This window comes from Cheilinus undulatus, linkage group 17, assembly GCF_018320785.1.
Source record: "Cheilinus undulatus linkage group 17, ASM1832078v1, whole genome shotgun sequence".
Taxonomy (NCBI): Eukaryota; Metazoa; Chordata; class Actinopteri; order Labriformes; family Labridae; genus Cheilinus; species Cheilinus undulatus.
The window spans coordinates 3,567,973-3,591,477 of record NC_054881.1 but is presented as its reverse complement, the minus strand read 5'-3'; the positions used below and the strand labels follow the sequence as shown (position 1 = coordinate 3,591,477).

The following is a 23,505-nucleotide window of genomic DNA, read 5'->3' as shown; positions in this document are numbered from 1 at the left end:
GGGACAGTCTTTAACCCTTTAAGTGCCAAAGTTGCAAAATTGCGACAAGCAATATTGCTGAATTAAACGGGCTTTAGCTGCAAATATGGTGCCTAATTGTTAATACTTTACACCAGGAGATGGCGGTCATGAGTAACTTCAATCCCAGCAGCATTTGTGGGTATGTTTCTATTCAAAGTTTTGGAGAGAGAGTTTTGAAAGAGCCATCCCCATTTGAGGAGACGAGGAAGCGATGGTTGTAGTCGGAGTGTAACAGAGTGAAAGAGAGCGAGAATACTCACAATGCCGGGAGGAATAGGGGAATATTCACCCTCTGACATGACGTTCAGTCATCCGATGAAACTATGGGTGAGACTGACAGTGAGCCTGTGGCACCCACGGCGCGTCCGTCCGGTGTGGTGATCAAAACACCACGGAGGTAGGGGCAGCCATGTTAGAAGCCGTGGGAGAAAACTCACAGCCAGTGGCGATGGGGGCCGCCTGGTGATGTCAGAATATGCAAATTAGATGAGTGATTTTAGTCCCATCACAAAATTTGGGTCATTCTGAAGATTTTTCTCATTTACAATATGCCTTTATCTCTAACCACTTTCAAGCTACAGCCTTTTGAAATCTTGATATCAAAATTGAATATTTTCTTGCAAAAACTCTGGTGCCCAAAGAGTTAAGATGGCAGGTCAGAGACTACCTCTGCTTCGACCAAAGACTGAAGAAAAAAGACTGATAATTGGTGACTCGGGATGCCGCTTGAGAATTGATAAAAGACGGGGGCTTCATCTGAAACGTCAAAAAAATACGTCTTAAGTCCTTCCTTATCCACTTTTCCTTAACCCCACTGAAAAATATCACAGGGTCAAGGAAAGGTGGGAGTAAGTAATCCCTAGGGGGATGTTAGAGATGTGATTATTATATTTAAATTTAACGTTGGTGGACTACAACATTCCCATCTATCACTCGATGCGTTCTCCATGTTAAATACAGCAAATGAAACCTGAAAGCCTCGGTGCCAAATATGCGCCCAATACAATTTTTATATCCTGATGTCTCTTTAGGACAGGGTGTGACTGTGAACATCTAGACATCCATCGGGTTGATTTTTTACAAGATTTTTAAGACAAGTCCAGGGCAGACAGCATAGTTAAAAACAGCTTAGGGCTCAGGTTATAGACTTAAATGTGTCCTCAGACGCTTACGGAGTGTAGTTAGAAGAAAAAGTGATGGAACACAGTGATAAATTTCCTCCTGTCCCAACTTTTTTGGAGCTAACTGTAGCTTTCAGATTCAGAATGTTAATATATTTCCAAATGAAGTTTTCAGTTTACACATTAAATATCTTGCCTTTGTGCTGCATTCAACTGAATAAAGGTTGAGAAGGGTTTGCAAATCACTGTGATGTGTGTTCACATTTTACACAATGTCCCAACTTTTTTGGAATTGGGGTTTGTATATTCAAACTGCAGGGGAATATTTGGAGGGTTTTAATAGGCAAACTGCATAAAAAAGAGCTGATATACTTTAATGGAACTAGCAGGTTGTGGCTAGTACGTGTGTTGTTTTTAGCCGTTAGCCAAACAACTTTTGTGGCAGTCTAACTGCCCATTGGCATCCAGCCCTGCCTCGGCACGTGTCCGCTGCTGCATACTGTGCACAGAAATGCAGATAAATTTCTCCATGCCACATTCTGGTCCATTCAGGTCTTCAGTGGGGCTGGCAGGTGTGTTCTCGTGACTTTGAAGAGGGCTGGGCTAGCTGTTTACTCTAATTTTAGAGCTTTACCAGGCTAACTGCAAAGCTAACAGACATGAGATTATCCTTCTGACCGAGTAGAATGCTTTAAGTGTGTTTCCCTAAGTATAGAACTTCTCTTGGGTTTTTCTTGCTGTTTATTTACATCTTATAGTTTGAGTTCATAATGGTTTAAACATCTTAATCTGGTTTAATAGCACTGCAGTTGTCTTCTAAAACTAAAACATAAAACGGCAAACTTTTAAGTCTGGGTTGTGCTAAAGTTGTGTTTTTTCTCTTTCATTTTCTTGTTTTTCTCCTCAGGACCGGATGAAGGTGTGGTTTCAGACGCTCTGTCTTTGTTTTCAGAGAATATGTTGTATTTTTGTGTGCCTGTGTAGGTGACAGAGCAGGGATTACCTCTTTGTGGCCCCTGGACCTTTGCATTCCTCTTCTCTACGTGTATCTAAAGCTTACAGCCCTCCCAGCACCAACACATGGACAAACTGCCTCAGTCAGTGGTTTCCTTTGACAGCAAAACGCTTACAGGCAGGCCAGAGGGGCCGGCGGCGCTTCTAGGCTATGCGATGACCCGGTGGCTTTGGCGCAGACGAACAGTGATGACGAGAGGTTTTCTATTGTGCGCTGAGCCTCGACGTTTGGCCTTTGCCAGAGTATAAAAGCTTGGGTCGGGCGTTGAAGGGACCAGCACGAGCCAGCCTCCCTCACACGGCACAGCAAGCTATACTAACGCAGGTAAGGACACGCAGACACGCACGCACAAGAGCATCCATAACATTCACCGCCGGGCCCACACCCAGGAAAAAACGCCCAAAACGAAGCCCAAATAAGCCTCCCTCATAAACTTTAGTCCAAATCGCAAAAAACATTCCTGAAATATCCCCTCTGGTAACATTCACACCATTCTCCCTCTGAATTTTTCCATTGACACCTCTATTTCTGCTCACCCAGACTTTCCTGAAGCCCCTCACCATGTCTCAGACTGCCAAGTCTGCCTCGAGCCAGGGCGCCGATGCCAAGGACAAGGGAGCCCCCGCCCCTGCTGCCTCCAGCAAGGCCACCAAGACTGGAGAGCCCAGCCTGGGAACCTTCAGAGTGAGTCAACGATCGCTGCTTTTCTACACCAGCTCTGGTTTTATTTAAAGGGACAGTTCACTCAAATTACAAAGAAAACACATTCTCACATCAAATCTCTCTGGTCGTTTTGATTTTACTCACTTAGATTTTAGAATAATAGCAGATAAAGCAGTTAAATAGTCCACAGTGAGGTCGTTACTGGAATAGTTATTGTAAGTCTTTTTGATTTGTGATAAATTCCCTTTAAAGGCATGTTTGACCACAGGATAGTGCTTGATTTGCTTGTTTTTTTTAATTCAAATAACTTATTGAAATAAGTTTGACAGCTTTTTAAATGGTTGAAGAAGAAAACATACACCAGGACAAACAGCTGTAAGCAAAGGGAGCATACTAGTTGTGTAGAAAAGTCAATTTAAGAGTAGATGGTTCAAAAGGATGTAAAAATCATCAATCAGTCAATTTGTGGTTGGTTAAGATTGATCTTTAGATAATCAGAGGCAAATTTAGTAACTAAGCAAAGCAGGCAAACATGCATTCCAGTTGTTTTTGCGCTTGTAGAAAATGTACAAAAATATTAAAAGCAGAAAGCCTGGAAAGAAGAACTTCTAATTCAACTAAAGCAAAATATACACTAAGAATGTTGGAATGCCACACAAATATGTCCAATATCTCTATTATATTTATTGTTTATGTTTTAAAGAGCAGTACAGTCAGTGCAAGAATATACAAGATATTTACCCCCGGGGTTTGCAAGAGTTTACAGTTTAAAAGGCATAGAGAATGAGCAATGCACAGAGATAATAAACCAGCCTGTGTTCATGTAAATCTGATGAACAGAAACATCTCTGTATACTACAACAGCAGAATGATATATCCTATGGTCTCAAAAAGCCCCTAACCACAGCTGTCCAGTACATTAAGATGAGATGTTTCTATCTAAATGAGGAAGAATGAGAAAAAACTTTTTGCACTTTTTGCTTATTTCAAGTGACATATTGCTTCACATAGACAGCAAGAGCACACCAGACAAGTCATACAACCATGAGCAAAGCAAGGGTTAAGACATAATGGAAGCACAAGGCTGCACACAAGGGGGGGGGGGGCTTTCAGGAGCCCATGTCCCATCGTGGGCCCATGGAGGCAAAGAAACTTGGTCCATCTGACTGTAAACAATGGTATGGGAATGTTACTTTGACCTAAATACTCACAATTTCTCCTTTTTGATTGAAGATATATATTTTTTGGCTTTTCATGTCATCTAAGGTTGCTTCAGTTCATGCTGCTTGTTTCAGAATGCTTTTAAAGCCCTTTTAAAAACAAGAATAAACTCTCACATTGTGCAAAAGTCAGTTTAACTCGACTGCTGTGTAAGTATTTCTGAGCCTGCACAAAATCTGAGATGGCAAAAAGAAAGAGGGAGCTAATCAAGGCGTTCGACCCTCCAATTACCCTGCTAGGAGCTAGTGCTACTGATCATGGGTATTATTTGATCATGTCTGGGGGACAGGGAGTGCCCCTACTGGGTATTTCAGGGGCCAAGCCATTTCTGTGAGCAGGCCTGTGGAAGCGTATTGCATTCATATTAAAAAAGATTTTTTTTCTGTTTCCCTGAGATTTTTTGTCTTCTCTGAATTAGCGCCGTTGCCTCATAGCAAGAAGGTCCCTGGTTCGCTTCCCAGTCAGGGCCTTTCTGTGTGGAGTTTGCGCGTTCTCCCTGTGCATACGTGGGTTCTCTCTGCGTACTCCGACTTCCTCCCACCACCAAAGACATGCTCATTAGTTTAACTGATCACTCTTAATTGCCCGTAGATGTGAATGTAAGTGTGCCTGGTTGTTTGTCTCTATATGTCAACCCTGCGATTGGCGAATCCAGAGTGTACCTCACCTCTACACTGAACAGCTGGGATAAGCTCCAGCCCCCCTTAACCCCAACTTTAGGAACCACTGATTTGAGGAAGTAAAAATGGCCTGACTGTGAAATTCAATCCAGTTTTGCTTCTGTTTGGGACTAAAATGCTGGGAGATCCTTGTGAAAGTGGTCATTGGAGGGTGACCGTGATAGGTAGAAGCAACAGCACGCAGAAGAAAGCCTCGACTGATGTACCGGTCGGTGTAAAAGAAGATTTAACTGAAAAAAAGCAGAGAAAAGGGCGCCGGTTTAGCTCGATTTGAAGAACGGGCGTGCATATTCAGAGGCAATTGTCCTGGCGGACTGGTCGCAGGATCAATGTCCAATCTCTGCACTGTTTGGAGCATATCTTTCCCCACTCTCTCCCCATTTTCCTGTTTCTCTTTAGCTGTCCTTTCAAAATAAAGACATAAAAACGCCCAAAAATAAACTTCAAGGAAAAAAAGAGATATAAAATGTAACCAGAAAACAGAGTACTTTTTTTTTCATGTGAATGCAATACTCTTCTTAAAACAATCCACATGGGTTAGAGCAGGTATTAAGACACCAAAGATCAAGCATGACATTAACATTACATGTACCTTTAAATGATGCATAGTTGTAGTAATAACACGTGGTTGCACACCTAGACGTTCCTTGCAACACCATTTGGGAACAAACCAAATCAAGTACCAAATCAAGACCATTTGGACCTTTTTTTTGGTCATTTTTGTTCCAAATAATCCAATATATGAATAAAAATCCCAGTTAGAACATACCAGAAATACCACAGAAAAAAAGTAGTTTTCTAAGAGGCTGTCAAATTTTGTGATTTTATGATAATTTAAGATATTGTGAGTTTTAAAGCCATCTGATGGTCAGAATGTCATCTCAATCACTGATAGTATCAAAAATACATAGAAACACATGTAAAAGTATCCGTAGTTGTTGTATAGTCATTTTAAACATTCACAGTTGCATAAACTTCCAGAGCACACCACACTATTTGAGAGCCACTGGGTCAGAGCAGTACATCTGGGTACTGAGGATGCCAGCCCTGCTCCTGTCAGAGGGAAAACATTCAGTTAAAATCTATGTGTCTAAATGAGAAAGCTGGGGTCTAGATCGATTTAAAAGCTTACAACACTAAAACCACACTGTTTAAAGGAGCCCAAATCCAACAACCATTGAGTTAAATATAAAAATGATCACTTTTCTGATCAAGGACTGGCATCATAACATCCAAAATAAACAAAGTTAACAGTCTATAAGTGTCTGTTCAGACTCTCTCTGTCACACTGGGCAAACAGCCCCATCTTGTGCCTGGAAATATCATAAACTGCATCCAGAGGTGGCAAAAGTACATGACTATTGTTCTGAAGTAAAAGTACAGTAACTCTGGTTAAAATAAGCTTAAGTAAAAGTACTGGTCTGTAAATCTGCTCCAGTAAAAGTAAAAACTTTTTCATTTAAAGTTTACTTTGATTACTGAGTAGATAATAAGGACTTGAACAGTAAAATCTGATCTGTCCTTATTGGCAAGAACAGCAAGAGAATAGATCTCCAGCTGGGTTATTCAGGTAAAATCACACCTCTGTAATAAAATAAAATACATAACAAAATCAACAATGTTCATTGAACTCATATAGAGTAATATTTAACACTGTAATTGTCCACACTACATACAGTCAAACTACACATTTAAAAGCAACATGACAGACTCATCCTCACAGCAAGGCAATGCATAGCGATGAAGAATATGCTCTATGCATCCTTTAGGGTCACCTGATGTCACAGACATGAACTCCTAACCCAGTGGATAACTTCACCCATGGTACAAATTAGCAATGCACAATATTGGACTTTGCCGATATCCTATATGCCGATATTTACAGATTCCTTTTAGTCGATACCGATATTTAATTATGCTTTCAGACAAGAAATGTCAGTCCTTTTTGACACACTTTAAGGTTTGAGGATGACCAAGGAAACAAACTTGAGTCCTCTAAAACACTTTAAAGTTAAAAGAATGGGGATATATGATGAAAAAGACCTCAACTGGCATAGGTCTGTTGGTTCAACCTAAAACTCCTCCCATTGATCAGTATATATAGTAAAAAAATTTACAGTTGATGTATGCTGAAATACACAGGCAAAATATCGGATGTAAATATTGGCAGAAATTTTGATATCAATACCGATATTTGCCTCTTTAAGCTAATATCTGCCAATACCAAACCGATAATATCGTGCATCCCTAGTGCAAATGTGTCTGACATCAATAGAACAACAATCCACCAGAAAAATGAGCAAAAGAACCCAAGCAGGGATTACTGTACAACAGACGACATCCAAACACAACTAAACACATATAAAACACATCTAAACGCTCTGCCCAAGGGCATGATGGGAAACTGTGAGGTCAACAGAGGTGGAAAAATTACACGAGAATTGTGCTTAAGTAAAAGTAGAGTTGCTTTGGTAAAAGATTATTTTAGTAAAAAATAAAAGTACTGATTTCAAAATGTACTCAAAAAAGTACAGGTACACAAAAAAACTACTCAAGTACAGTAATTTGAGTGAATTTAATTGCTGCACATTTGTTTCCAAGCTCATTTTAGCTGATACTGATAAAAACATCTTTTATAACGGTAAAAACCACCAAGTGTCTCTGGTTCAGAGAGAGGCTGAGTCAGGCAGAGCTGAGAGAGGACTGAGGAAGGAGACTATCGGGTAGTTGGTTTTTGCCAGTATCTAAGGCCAGTATGAAAATTGCAAATTTCCAAATTTCTAATACGTTTTGGCCCTTCAGATTTATTTATTCAAAAATAGTACAGCTTGGACAGTACAAAGGATGTAACAAAACAAAAAACAGGACGAAACAGGCATTGCTTCCTAAGTGTTTACTAGACATTTTGGCACTAGTTTTCCCCGGTCATAAACCCATCCCTAAACACCACACCAGTCCCATGTTTGACCACTTTACTCCTCTCTAGTTTCAGCCCAAAGCCACAGAGTTCTTAGTTTACACTCTTTCATCATCTGAAGATGAAAATCATCTAAATATTGTTTTTTTTTTTTCAAGTAAAAATTTAACACAACAGCATTTATTTATGCCACTTGCAGTGTTTTCTATTCTGACACCATGCAGTCTTGGTTTTGTTTTCAACTACTTGGGGGCGTGGTCACTCTGGAGAGCAGGAAGTGATGTTTTGCTGCTCTCATCAATAGAGAGATCTTATATTTTAAAGGAAAATGCATATTCATACACAATATTTCTTCCTCATTAATGAATAAAATGCATGTGATTTTGATCCCTATTCTGAATCTTGGTGTAACTTTCAGTGTCTCCTCTGTGCAGATCATGCTGTTCGACCAGGAGAACTTCCAGGGCAAGATGATCGAGGTCCAGACTGAGTGTATGAACGTGTGTGACCGTGGCATGGATAAAGTGCGTAGTATCATTGTGGAGAGCGGCCCGTAAGTGGACACACAAGCCTGGCTAAAGTAGCTACAGCCAGACTGTCTGTGTGTTTTCTCATTAATTCACTGATATATTCAATTGTCTTTCTCTTTCTCTAATTTCCTCTTTCCCGTCCTCCTTCCCCTGCGCCCCCCCTGCCCGCGGCGGCCCCCCTCCTCCAGCTTTGTTGCCTTTGAGCAGACTAACCTCCGTGGGGAGATGTTCATCCTGGAGAAGGGAGAGTATCCTCGCTGGGATACCTGGAGCAACTCTTACCGCAGCGACTGCCTCATGTCCCTCAGGCCCATCCGCATGGTGCGCCCAATGGCATGTCATTTGTTCATTTATATAAAATTATACAGAAGGGAACTGCTGAAAGGATTGATTACATAAATCAAATTTAGTTTGTTTTTACGACTCAGAAATGTGTAAAGAACAGCTTCCTGGACTAAAGAGCATGTTTGAGGTGCTCTTTGGCATGGGATTCTTATAGAATTTAACAAGACTAAAACTGCAAGGCGCTCTCATGGAACAACTAATGCCTTTATTTTCACTGCATGGTTGTACAGATCTTGAAGAACATGCTTTGATGCACTTAAGCAGCAGGAAGTCAAATTAGCACACACCAGGAAATAGCAGGTCCTTTTTAGGGATTCTCCCTCAGAGGGTGTCATCATGCAAACCCTCCAGCAGATGGTGCTATACAGGTCTACGGAGGTACACATACTCACCTGCAAAACCACACATGGACCACGGAGCACATCTAAATTTGGTGGGGCCCACCCCCACGCTATGAGTCCATAAACGCACCATGCGCACACACAAACACGAGCAAAAAAAACACAACCCTAAACAAGCAGCCAGCGGACCTACTGTCATTACAGTGTTGCAGAGATCCCGTGACTAGAAGATTAATACATATGTGGTCTCGTACAATAAAATGTAAGATGAATGTTAAACTCACCGCTACTTCTCAGTTGCTGCCAAAGAACTGCCTCCCTCCGTCGCTAAGCTGAGTGAAGTCTCTGGCAATCTCCATAACATCCACTGTTGCCAAAATATCCTTGTGTATGTGAGCACACATCAAATTATTCATTGTGACACAACTCAGCAGGCCTACACGATTTTTTTACCTGGTGTTTTTTACCAGTTTATTTTTTTTTTCTTTCCTTATTTTTTACTTTTTTGGTCCATTTTTGGTCGGGCCCGGGCCCGTGCCCTACCGGCCCTACCGGTTCCGCGGTCCATGAAATCATACATGTATGATTATAACAAAAATAGTTTTGAAAAACAGAGGCTCTATAACCTGTAAATGAAAGTGGAAGGCTTTTACCTTTTTTGTTTTCTCTGTTTATCACCTTCTTCTAAATCAGTAATTCTCAATTGGCCTTGCCCTAGAACTCACCACCACCTCCCTCAATTAGAAATCATGACCTAATTTTATAAAAAAAATAAAGAGAGATGGAACAAAACAAGCATGTCTGAAAGCACATAAGAACAGAAGCCCTGGAGGGACATAAGTACACTTTTTTTTTTTTTTCATGTGACAGCATGAAGATTTTGATTGACTTTTGTAGATCTCATCAAAAAACACATTTTCAAGGTAAAAGTAGCTCTTTTGTCCCAGATACTGCCATAATTAATCATGCAGTTAAATCAAATTTTACTTGTTATAAATGGAAGATGAAGCAAAATAAAATAGATGGATGCATGTCCACTCAGGGCTTTAGTGACACACAGTTGTAACCCACTGACAACAAGTCAGCGACCAACTGCTGGGTCTTGACCCACCAGTTTAGAGCCACGTCTTTAACCCCTTGTTTCCACTTACATATGGTTACAAAGGCGAACCAACTGGAAAGAAAAACGGTGAAACTCCTCCCTCTCTAATGTTTTTGACCGTAATGTCCATGAGTACGTTCACAACTTTTGTTGTTAACTTTGGAGAGACCGTATGCATAATTTATCAGTCCATATTAAAGGGATATGTCAGGATTTTTGAAGTTGGGTTGTATGAGGTACTTGGCAGTAGAAGGGGCATTAGCCGCCAGAGATTTAAGAGAGTGTTGTGCCTTTAAGAAGGGCTCACTGGTCGTACCAGAGAAGCTATGTTATACAGTGTAGCACACGGTATAATTTGAGGTAAAAATGGGCCAAAAAACAATGTCAGTTCATGTGTGCAAGGTATCAAAAAGTTTTTAAGCGTTTTATTTTTCAACTGGAAAAAATCTGTGCTCAGAGTTATTTTGGTATGAAAGCTTGCATGTAGCTTTGCCAGAAACAACAACAAACTAAACTAAACCTAGTTATTTCAGTTCAGTTTTTCACTTCAGCAGTTCACACATTGTTTCCATGAAGCAAACATGTCATCCCAACTGTAGCCTGTCTAGTTATCAGCCATTAGAAAAATAAAGCCACAGCTGTAAACTTACCAGGATGACAAAGTTTCATTCAGCTCTTTTGGTCGGGGTCGCTTTCGCCAATTTATTTTCAGAAAGTTGAAGATTGTTTAAACTAGACCGTTCTGTAAGGCAGAGAACTCTGGATTGGGAGTGATGCAGGCTGCAGGCGTCTGTGAGCCGCTGTGCTCGATCAGAAGTGTCCTAAGAAGTGTTGATAAGTAGTAGCTCTCTATGTTTACAGTCTGCACACCACCAGGTTACTTGATCTCTAGTTTTCACTAAAGTTTCTCTCCTCTCTCTTTCTTCCTGCTGATTCTCTATCTGTAGAAATCCCTGTGGATAGAAGTATTCCTTCATATCTGCTGTAAATGGCGTGCCATCGTCACTGGAGTCAAAACAACCTGTTTTTAGTTTAGCTTTAGTTAAGTGTGTTGTTGTTGTCGAAGTCACAGACCCAACAGATGTTTCAGCCAATCACAGAAGCCCTCTGGGAGAAAAAAATTAATAGTGCGTACGTTTGAATCGACTTTGTTTTTATGCCCTTCTTTACCTAAAACTCTAGCGCAGGGGTGTCAAACTCATATTTAGTCCGGGGCCAGATTTGCTCCAGTGAGACGTCCTGAGGGCCGGACTAGTTAGGCCAGGAGAGTCAAAGCCTAACGAGGTCAACCTTTAACCATAAAATGTCAACCTCATTTTCACCAGAGGTAAAATATGAAAAAATGAACAAAAAACAGTGATAATAAATCATTCTGAGAGGAAAAAAATCAAACTTATGAGTTCAAATGGCCAAAACACGAAATTTAAAGGCAAAATAATATTTTGAAAAGGCAAATATATGAGATAGAAAGATAAAATCACATATTTAAAAGGTAAAATATGACTAAGAATTTTAAGTGTACCAACTGTGCCATGGGCTGGATTTGGCCCCCGGACCTTGAGTTTGACCCCCCTGCTCTAGGGGGATAATGCTACCGCTATTGTCAAGTACCTCATACAGGCTAACTTCAAAAATACTGAAATATCCCTTTGAGTGTGCTCAGATCATCTTGACATTTTTAGATCTATTTATAGATTCAAGAGAAAATTAGGCATCATTTAAGAACAGGTTTAAAAAAGAAGATTTCGATGGCTAAAAGACTTAGCCTAGCTTGTTGAGCCATTTATATATATTTGTACTGAAATATTTCCCAAAATATGCTACGTTCCTGGTAGGTCAAATTCATTTGTTGACATGTTTTTGGTACTGAATTCCAAAAAAACTGACAGAATCATCCTCTCTCCATGACAACAGGTAGCTTTATCTAGTTTCTATCTACCTGTTAAAAAAGACTTCTTCCTTGGATTAAACTTCAGGGCATCATCTGTATATTAACAGACATATGGAGATAAGTCGCATACACAAGTGGAAACAAGGGGTAAAAGTTTCAGCAATAGTAAGAACAAGCCCATATTTGTGTCCTTGCACCAAAAAGTAGCTGTTTTTTTTACAAGATAACCCAAAGGCAAAGATTTTAGCTTTCAAACAAATGTTGCAAAGAAAAGTTGAAAGACCTCACATGGGAGAAGCCGAAACCACCAAATGTTTGGCATTCCTGGTAAGACAAAAATGGAAGTTGGTTGTTTACTAATACAGTAACTGATTTATCATTAAATTTGCCCAGAAAGATCAATTGATAGAAGAATGAATTTATTCTTAGAAGCTACTTTGAAGCAGCACCAAAGATTATGTCTTTCCCTAACCACACAACTTCCCCGTAGGAATGCCCTAATAGACATTTTCAATCAACACATTAGACAAAGTTTCGCTTGATGACGTTAGAGTCAGAGGGACTAGGATCCATGATCTGGTTTCTGAAAAACTCTGCAATGAATTTCATTATAGTCAATCCAGGCTGCAATGTTTTAATGTTTTTTTTTAGCCAACACTGCCACCATCAGAGCCTTAGCATCATGGTTTAATAACATAAGAACAGGATTCATACTCATTTGTATGTTGTTAATGCAACATTAGGACTGACTCTTAACATCCTTGTGCTTTGTCTCCTCTCTGCAGGACAGCCTGGAGCACAAGATCTGCCTGTATGAGCTCTCTGACTTCAAGGGCAACAAGATGGAGATCCAGGAGGACGATGTACCCACCCTCTGGGCGCACGGCTTCTGTGACAGAGTGGGCAGCGTGAGGGTGTCTGGAGGAGCGTGAGTACACACAAACAGGCTTTTAAATCACCACTTATGATCATGATGAAATATTCAGGCAAACAAAAAGGCATTGGGTTTCTAGTAGCATAAGAGGACATTTCTATGCAAATACATCTATGGATACAACGTCAGAGAAACCCACAGACCGCCGGGACTTTCACCACAATGCAGTAAATGGAAAAATGGCATGTCATCACAAGGCTTAATTCTGACGGCTCCGTGTCATGTTTGTCCTCAAACGTTTATTTTTAGATGGGAAATTTTCTTCACATTTCACTGATTTATGAGTCTGAATTTTAAACGCATCAATTTTTCTAGACTCTGACAGTTATGAGAACAATCCCTACATTAGATTCCCTTAAACAGATGTTATTCTTATGTTGGATTTTACAATTCAACCACCACAGAACCAAGTAGAACCTTCTATATGTAATCCAGAACCTCTTTAAATGCCATCAAAGCCGTAACATTCCCCATGCTGCTTCATGTAGAACCCGCTACGTGGCACACAGAATCTCTTATACAACACCAAATCCTATTAAATCAAACATAGAACATCCTAGTGACTCATTTCTAACTGCAGTAAGATTTTTAAATAATAATAATAATGCATTTTATACATAGGCACATTTTAAAACACTCAAGGTCACCTTACAAGAAAAGGTCAAAACAAGAAAAATAAATTAGTCCACAAAATATTCACAAGTTACTAGTTAGTAATAAGTTAAAACCATGACTGAAACAGTGTAGGTCGGCTGAAAGAAATCAGTCAGACCAAATATGACAGTTTGAAAAGATGGGTTTTGAGACAGATTTAAAAATGGAGAAAGAGTTGATATCACGGAAAGCTTAGACCACTTCACTGACATCTACAAGAACCTTAAAGGGGCTTCTGATCTGCCAAAACCTCTTAAATACCATGACACACATTCAACAGACCTCAGTAGGGATCTCTGTAGTCCTCAAAGTGACCAGAAACAATTTGGAAGGACTTCTGGACTTAGTAAAGCTGAATGGGAACCCTCGAACCTCTCTGAATGCATTGAAATCCTCCTTAGGTACCACCTAGACCTATGAAAAGACCTCCTACACATCCTCAAGGATCTATAGATATTTTTATTGACATAGAACCCTCTAAACCTTCTCACTGAATAGAAGACCTCAGTTTGGACACCCAGTACTTAATCAACGACCAAAATACTTCCAGGACTTTAGTTTCATAAAAAAAATATGTCTTGAATCATGCTTGATTGGTAAGATATTTTGATAGAACCCTAAAACCTTCTTAAAGCCCCTTTAAAATCTCAAAAGTCAAAGTGTGAAAATACCACTACACCGGGATCTCCTTCATGGTAACAAAAAAAGGCCTCTACTGACTTCACAATGACCTCTAAATGTCAATCTGTAACTAGTAGAAGCTAGTATCTCCTCAATCAACCTCATTAATATGAGTTAGCTTGATAAAACTGACCACAAGAACCTCTTAAAAATCAACAAGAACTTCCCCAATTGCAACTCAATGTCTCTGGTGACCACCAGAACATTTAAAGTAAAGTCACTACGCAATACATGATCTCCAAAAACCCATGAAGAGTCAATAAACCTTCTAGACTTGCACACTGCCTGAAAGACCTGAATCCTCTTAAAATGACCACTAGAGCCTCCTTTATGACAAGGAGGCTCTATTCATCTCAAAGGAACCTGTACAAACCTGAGAATGATAAAAGCACAGCATCACTTTACAGCAGGCATTAAGATAGAACTCTTTTTAGAACCTTTAAATTTGCCACAGTGACCAATTTAATCCTTTTAAACACCTAGAACTTTGCCAAATCTCACTTAATGAGTTTGGTAACAACTATAACCCTTTTAAGATACATACACCTGTCCGGACACTACAAAGAACCTCTTTGAAGACCAAAAACACTTTTTAAGTTAGCCCTTGGAACCCTTGTAAGGATTCCTAGAACTTCCCCACAGGTGAATCAATGACTGTGGTATCATCTACATGCTTCCAGTGCACACTAACACACACTAGGCAACACACACTAGGCACTATAAGGCCTCTGAAAACATAACTCGTTTCTCCTGAAGAACAAGAAGAGCCAAGAAATGGCATCTAAACCGCCTAGACCCGTAGAAACTCCTAAATAAGCTGTCGAACCTCTTTATTAAGCATAGAACCCATTCAGTAACGACTCCATGTCTCTGGTGACAACCATAACCATTTTGAGGACCACCTAACTAACTTCTGGAATCCCATCAATGGCACATGAACCTTGGAGTTTTACACTGCCTGGAAGACCACAAGATACCTTTAAAACAACCCCTAGAACCTCTTTTATGGCAAGTAATTTCAATGACCAATGGTGTTGGTGATGACGGTGGTGCAATAAATAATTATATTTTTTGAGCCCTGCAGTGTGCAAGATGTCTTTCTGTTCTCAAGTAATTTCAATGACCAATGGAACCAGAAAACTGGAACCTCTCTGAAGGCAGCTACATCCCCCAATTACTACTAGAACCTCTTCAAGGATGCCTAGTTGCTCCTCAAGAACACTGAGATCCTCTAAATGGATTTCTAGAAATGTATTTTACTACAAGAACCTTTATGACCATCTTCAGAAATCCTAAATGTACATGAACAATGGAGCCTCTTTGTGAGAACCCATACAACCTCTTTGTTACCATTAGAACCTCATAAATGCACCTATGACTGCCCATGTGGCCAATAAAACCCTTGTAAAGACATGTAGAATGCCCCAATTATTATTTGATGAGTTCAGTAACAACTACAGCACTTAAAACACCTATATTGCCCCAGTTATTCTGGGAACCACTTAGAGGACACTTAATTACTACAAGAACCCCTACAACAACCTTAAACTTCCCCACTGACCACTTCATGTGACAACCCTTTAAAGAACACCTACCCAACCCTTGTACTGCCACAACGTCTTTAAGGATGCCAGTTTTCTCCACAAGAAAACAGAGAACCTTGTTATGACCTCTCCATATCTTTGACTTCTTAATACCCTTCTTTATGTCTTTGACTTACAGAATATCTTAAAAGAACCCATACAACCTTTAAAACAGACCCAAAGCACCTTTATTGAGATTCCTGCTAGGAATGCACACTGTGAGCTAGCTAAACGGTTAGGTTCAGATACCAAAATTGGCCGGCGCAAGATTTATGTGTTGGTTACACCAAGTATCTATCATTATTTATATAAATACAGTCCTGAAATGCTGGTCAGATTTTCTTTTTAAACTGTAATGAAGCCTTGTGCAACTCGTGGCTTCAGTTAATTGGCGAGTTTTCCACTAATATAAACATGAACAGCTTAGCGGTTAGCTTGTCGTTGGAACAGTAGTATGACAGTTTTGAACTAGAAAATGGAAATAAAGGAGCATGTTGACTGTTTAGGGTTATACTCACGTATAACCACTCTGCCAAGTGACAGTAACCACACCAAGCACAATATTGATAAAGAGGAACAAAGGCTGGTTGAGCTAGCTGCTAGCTTAAGCCACCCTCTACTCAGCATACCAGCCTCACATCATGTACCCTATGACACTGTGACCCTGTGATGAATTTGACTGTTTTCTGAGCATTTCTTTCTGCTTTAGATTAGTCAGTTAAATGAATTTAAATGTGCATTTACACAGATAGGAAAATACCTGGTCCCCTGGGATCATCACTTATTCCTGCAACAGCCCCAGAACCCATTTAACAGGCCCAGAACTCCCCCAATGACCACTTCATGAGTTCAGTTAAGACTGCAACCCTTTAAGAAAATGCCCCAGTAACTAGAAGGAGAACCAGAACCTCTTTAATTATACCCAACGTCTGCTCAAGAGTATTATGGAGCCTTTTGAAGGAAGCAAGAGCATCTCCAGTGTTCTCTTAAAGCAGGGGTGTCTAAACTTTTTCCACTGAGGGCTGCATATGAAAATGTATAAGGATGGTGGGGCCACTTTCATATTCCTCACCTTAAAGATAGTAAAGTTAGTAAAACCAGTGTTATGATGGTTAAGATATGCTCAGTGGTTAGGTATGCTTAAATGGATAGTTAATGGTTGACAAGGCAATTAGCCAATCATTTTAAGGATTTTAGGGAGGCCAAACAGATTTCAAGGGGGCCTGATTGGCCATGGCTACTACTGGCTCCGCCTCCAAAACACCATTGGTACTGCTATAAGCCTTTGTAATCCATCAGGGCATTATAAATCAAACTATTGTTATTATTCTGGTTGCCAATTTCATTTACAGTGTTGTCTTCATTTAGTCACAAAAAACTCAACTCAATAAATTTTTCTGGTCAAAATGTTTGTTTACAGAATTAGCATGGAAGCACTGCCTTGTGCTGAAAGCAAACAGAACAATACAGTCAAGCACAAGCTTTATGTTCAAATGTGGGCCACATTTCATTCTACTTCTAGAATTTGCTGCGGGCCAATCAAAAATGGACCATGGGCCACATTTGTACTCCGGGCCACAGTTTTGACACCCCTGTCTTAAAGCTTAAAGAACCTTAAAGAACCTCTTAAAGGAACCCATGCAGTTTTCATAGTACCACTAGAACTAATTTAGGAACACTTAGAATGATCCCAATGGCCACTTAATGAGTTAATGAACTTAAAGGACACCTACACCAACTCCATCACCCCTAGAACATTTTTTGGGACCCTTAGCAACTCAGTAAGCAGCAGCAAGAACCCTCTTAAGGAACTAAGAACTTCCCCCACAAGACCTATAATCTATTCATCAAGACCACAACCCTTTTTTTTAGAGACACCTACACCAACACAGTAACAAGTAGAACTTTTCTAAAGATCTCTGAGAACTTTGTGACTGCTAGAACCTGTTTAAGGTTACCTTAAGCTGGGAGCGCAGATGGTCGAGTGGTTTAAGGCACTACCCATGTACGCAGGCAGCCCGGATTCAAATCCGGCCTGTGGCCCTTTACCGCATGTCTCTCCCCATTCTCTTCCCCATTCCAAGTCTATCCACTGTCCTTCCTCTATCATGAAAAGGCCCAAAAATAAATCTTAATCCCTTTAACTTTAAAACACCCAGAGTGGTTCCAATGGGCATTTAGGAGTTTGAGAACCTTAAAGACACCTACACCAACCTCATCACCACTAGAACATCTCTAAGGACCCCTAACAACTAAAAAAGCAGCAATTAAAAACATTTGAAGGAACTAAACTTCCCCAACAACACCAATTATCTATTCATCAGGACCACAACCAATTTAAAGACACCTACACCAACCAATCAGAAGTAGAATCTATCTAAGGTCCTCTAAGAACTGCATAAGTGACTGCTAGAACCCAGTGGGGACACCGTAAGCTTGCTGATGATGACTTATCAGTTTATTATCAGCTAGAGCCCTTTCAAAGACACCAAGACTCCCCAGTAACCACCAAAATGCCTTTCCCAATGCCAAGATCCTCTTTAAGAACCACACAGACCTTTAGGCCTCCTGGACTTCTAGACCTTAATCCTAGACCCTGTTTTTCATTCTTAGAACCTCTCCAATGACCAATAATTGTGTTTTGTGAAAACTAAAGCATTACCGTGACTGTGTATTAACCTTTATCCCCCATCTGTTCTCAGGTTTGTGGGTTACCAGTACCCCGGATACAGAGGCTACCAGTATCTGTTTGAGTGCGGTGATTACAGACACTACAACGACTTCAGCGCCCTACAGCCCCAGATCCAGTCTATTCGTCGTATCAGGGACATGCAGTTCCACCAGAGAGGATGCTTCACCTTCACCTCCGCCAGCAAGTGAACCTCACCTGCCGGCCGTCTGATGCTGCAGTAACCATGCAGCCCTGTCAGCTTTTTATCTCTCCAAACGGCCCCTCCTTTCTCCAAAACTTTCCTAAATTTCTACCGTCAACGCTCCATCCCTGAGGAAAGACACAATGAGAGCAAAAACATGGGACAACACTAACTGACTTTTTATGGTGCTAAAAAATAAACATGTTGTGAAAAACCTCAAAGTTCCCTGACTGGATTACCTTTATTTTTCTTCAGAAACGCCACCCACATGTTTGGATAATATTCATCCAGAAAGTAATGGCGCTAATGTGGTTATATATGGCCTTCACACTGTTTTTTATTCATCTGAATCTCACAAGAGACACCTGTAACTTTTAATTGGACGTTTTGAAGTTTTGCTTCTTCTTTGGTATGAGAAAAGTATTTTTGTGGAATATTTTTATTGATTGATTGATATCTATATTTGAACGTGTTCAAGAAGACATAAATAAATGTAAAAATAAATGGAAAAGAAACAATAATAAAGTGGATTTAATGAAAATAACAACAAAGACATTCAGCGTTAATCAAACAGTGTATATGTGAAAAGGAGGAGGAATTGTCCTTTTTATTTTACATGAATCCCTCTTTTTAGATTATTATGTTCTATGTTGCATATAATCTTTTGATATATTTTGTGTTTCACATTTAGCTGTACCTATAATGCAAAAGATGGAATAATTATAGAAAATGTCTCAGTTTTATAGAGATAATGTTTAAGATTTTATGTTTTCTAATCAAAAATTTATTTAATGAAATATTCAACACACCTACATCAACAATGTTTATATGGAAAAACAACAAAAGATGTCAGATATTGCCTTGAATTATGGCAGGGGTGTTAGACTCAGTCACAGCAGGGGCTGGATTCTGAATTTGGGTCTAACCTGAGGGCCTAACAGGGTCAACATTTAACCATTGAGTGTCGACCTAAATGAGTTTGAGATTTAAAGGTCAACCTGATAAGTTAAAAACTCAAAATCTGAGATAAAAAGTCAAACTTATAAGTTTTAAAGGTAAAAACATGACATCTGAAGTCAAAATAATGTTTCTAAAAGACAAAATATGAGATTAAATTTCAAATTCATGAGTTTTAAAAGTCAAAATATGAAATGAATTTAGATCATGAGTTTTAAGGGTAAAAAATGAGAAAAGTCAAAGTTAGGAGTTGAAATGTTTGCAAAACTGGGAAAAAAATTAAAAATAATGATATTTAATAATCAGAATGTGAGATAAATATCAAAATCGTGAGTTTAAAATGTCAAAATATGAGATTAAATTTCAAATTCGTGAGTTTTAAAAGTCAAAATATGAAATATCTTTAAAAATCGTGAGTTTTGAAGGTAAAAAAAAACGAGATAAAAGTTAAAGTTAGGAGTTGAAAACGGTGAAAACATGATATAAAAGTCAAAATCATGACTTTAAAAGGTCAAAGTAATTATTGTCTCTGCTGTTTGTGATTGTATGTATGGTCTGGGTAGACTGCAAAAACTGAATTGCCCTTTCGGATAAATAAAGTTGTCAGAATCTGAATCTGAAAATAGGTTTTAAAATGTAAAATAATCTAAAAGACAAACATCTTAAAGAAAAAGTCAAAGTTATGAGATGTAAAATATGAAATATCTTTAAAAATAGTGAGTTTTAAAGGTTAAAAAATGAGATAAAAGTTAAAGTTAGGTGTGGAAAATGGTGAAAACATGATATGAAAGTCAAAATCATGACTTTAAAAGGTCAAGATAGGATTTAAAATGTAAAATAATGTATCTAAAAGACAAACATTTGAGAGAAAAAGTCGAAGTTATGAGATCCATCCATTTTCTATACCCCTTATTCCTTTCTGGGTTGGGGGTGGGCTGGAGCCTATCCCAGCTGTCATTGGGTGAGAGGCGGGGTACACCCTGGATTGGTCACCAGTCAATCACAGGGCTGACATATAGAGATGGACAACCAGGCACGCTCACATTCACAACACAACACAATCCAAATATTTATTTCAAAATTATCCCTGAAATGAACAGAAGGTGGTGCTGTAACTGAGCCTTAGAATAACATTACATATCCATCAGCCAGCTTCCCTTTGGCTCAGAAATGGTCAATCTTTATCAGCGTGTTGTCCATGAGTGTTATCATGCCCTTTAACCTTTGGGAGCCTGGCTGTATAATGTAGCATTGCATCAGTGTTTGTTACATAATCTTTGAGCTCGCTGGGTAATTCATTAAGAGACTCACCTGGAAGTTGTGTTGAATGTTAACAAGCATGCATGCCTTACATTTGGTGAGTTTATGTAAGGTGCATTCAGGCCGTATGATGCATTCAGGGACCCTTGAACCTTCCATAACCTTGGCTGAAGTGCAGTATTTTAGTAGGATTGCAGTTTTATGTAAGCGTAATGATGGAAAAGGATTATTAGCAGCAAAATCTTCCACTAGAGTTTTAGAAATAGTTGTCGAATTTCCATACAATTTTAGTAACTTGCTTGAAATGACTGTTTTCTTTTTTTTTTTTTTGTCTTTTTTTTGTTGGGGGGGGCAGTGTTATTTGAAAATTTGTTTGAGATTTGTTTTCCATATTTTCCATGGAATTTCGGGGGATCTTTTGCAAATATTATCAGACATTTGGGGGAATTTGCCTGAAAATTTTTCAGGAATTTTCATGGAGTTATGGTGATAATTTTATGTAAATCTTACAGCTTTTTCAGAGAGGATTACTGAGATATATGAAGGATTATTTAACTTTCACAGAAATTTTTGGTAATGCCTTACAAGGTTTTAAGGAGTTTGTTTTTTTTATGTTTTGGGAATCTCTTTATTCAAAAGGGAGTTTTCTAGGACATCCTACATCTCTGAACAACTGACACCATTGCTTATTGGCTGAACGCCCCCAACCAACTGGCCGAGAAACGCTCAGAGTGTATACATATTTGGAAATCTGTATTTTTTGTGTTGTAAAGTACGATAAGCCTGCTGTCTTCATATGTAGACCAAAAGAATTAGAAAGAAAGCAGATGAAACAAGATTCCTCCAGAGGATGTCCGGGCTCAGCCTTAGAAAAAGGGCGAGGAGCTCAGGGGTCCGTGCAGCGGCTGCTTTCACATCAAAAACAGTCTGCTGTTGGGTTCAGGTCTCTGATTAGGACAGGGGTTCTCAAATGGTGTGCCATAAGGCACGTCTAGGTGTGCCGTGGGAATTTGTACCATACATTATTACTACAACTTTATGCAAAGTACTGTAACCAGGCCTGCCCACAGATCTGACTGGACCCCTGAAGAACCCCAGAGAATGGGACCGTCAAAATAACGCAAAAATAATAAAAAGGGGTCATAAAGGATCAAAAATAGAAGAAAAGTGGAACCAAGAGGATAAAACAAGCTGGAAGTGGTTTAAAAGGGGTTAAGAATGGAATAAATGGGATAAAGAGGCAAAAAGTATCAAAAATGAGTTAAAAGTAGCAAACATACGGCACAAATAGCCTGGCAAAGTAGTGGAAAGGGGTTAAAGAGTGGCACAATGGGTGAAAAGTGGCGATATTTATTTAAATGTTGAAAAAAATGTAATGAAAAGGAGTCAAAAAGTGGCCAAAAATGGTTAAAAGTGGATAAAACATGCAGGAAAACGGGTAAAGAGGGGTTCAAATCTTGCAAAAATTGGTGAAAGAAGAAAAAAAGTGTCAAAAAGTATTAAAAATTGGTTAAAAGTGGCAGAAATAGTGCAAAAATGAATGACAAGGGATGAAAAAGTAGAAAATAGATGAAAAGTGGCAAAAATTAATAAAAGAGTGGCCTAAAGAGGATAAAACATGCAAAAAAGTGGTTTAAAATTGGCTAAAGAATTGAAAAAAAAGAGTTAAAGAGGCAAAAAGTATAAAAACGGGTTAAAAGTGGCAAAAACAGCAGTCATAGCCTGGCAAAGTTGCAAAAAAAGGTTAAAGAGTGGCAAAGTGGGTGAAGTGACAAACATTGATTTAAAAGTTGCAGCAATTATTGAAAAAAAGTAATGAAACGGGGTTAAAAAGTGACAAAAATGGACAAAAGAGTGGGTAAAACATGCAGGAAAAGTGGTTTGAGAGGGGTTAGAAGGAAAAAAATGTCAAAAAGTATCAAAAAGGGGTTAAAAGTGTCAAAAATTGGGGATAGATAGGGATAGATCTCACTGGTAATGACTAAAAATGTCCCGTGTTTTTAAAGAAAATACAAACACTACAATAATACTTCAGTCAGACCAAAATATTTCCTTAATTGTTGTGTATTTGAAAGTCTGGCCCCCAGGGTCTCTGTGGAGAATAAATCTGGCCCTCGTGCAGATGTACTTGATGACCCCTGCCCTAGGAACTTCCTCAGTGACTACCCAAATCAGTGACTCCTTAAACTTCTGAATGGCCAACAATCTTTCCAAAGGACTGACTTAAATACCAGTAAACATCCTGAACCATGAGTATTGCTTCTTAATACAGTTAGTTACTGTTAGAGACAACAATGTCAACTAACCACAATAACGCTAGATTTTAACAAATATGACTCTGCTTGTGTCTACAGCATGTGGGCATAACTATTAAATCAGAATATACAGAGGGCTTCACTGGCTTCATTTTAGCTGAAGACTGGTGCATGAACCAGCGCTGTAAAGCCGTGCAGGTGTCTTTCAAGAGAACTGCCTGATAGATCCATGTTTAAACCACTATTTTGAGGTGAAAAGTTTCCTAATGACTTCATGAATCTCCCAAGTTGAAAGTGACTCTTACAGCAAAACACGGGTTATGCACCTTCTTCTCGTGGCTGTTTTGAATAGTGTGTTTCCATCAATGTAAAATATTTTCCATCTACCTTTACCTTACACACATGACTGGCTGTTCACACTTATCTGTGCTCTCATAATAGCAACACATAAATCCGACAAC

The 23,505-nt window shown here is 39.2% G+C and overlaps 1 protein-coding gene across 1 annotated transcript in view; it reads left to right on the top strand.

The window, feature by feature from the left end:
- crybb1 (crystallin, beta B1) overlaps positions 1-19,064 on the top strand; it is a 39,682-nt gene extending 20,618 nt beyond the window's left edge. The window contains exons 2-7 of the mRNA XM_041810921.1: positions 2,127-2,481; positions 2,698-2,841; positions 8,073-8,191; positions 8,357-8,489; positions 12,633-12,775; positions 18,402-19,064. Of these exons, the coding sequence (XP_041666855.1) occupies positions 2,719-2,841; positions 8,073-8,191; positions 8,357-8,489; positions 12,633-12,775; positions 18,402-18,579 (696 nt within the window). The 5' untranslated portion in view covers positions 2,127-2,481; positions 2,698-2,718 and the 3' untranslated portion in view covers positions 18,580-19,064. The remainder of the gene's footprint in view (positions 1-2,126; positions 2,482-2,697; positions 2,842-8,072; positions 8,192-8,356; positions 8,490-12,632; positions 12,776-18,401) is intronic.
- The last annotated feature ends 4,441 nt before the right edge of the window (positions 19,065-23,505 follow it).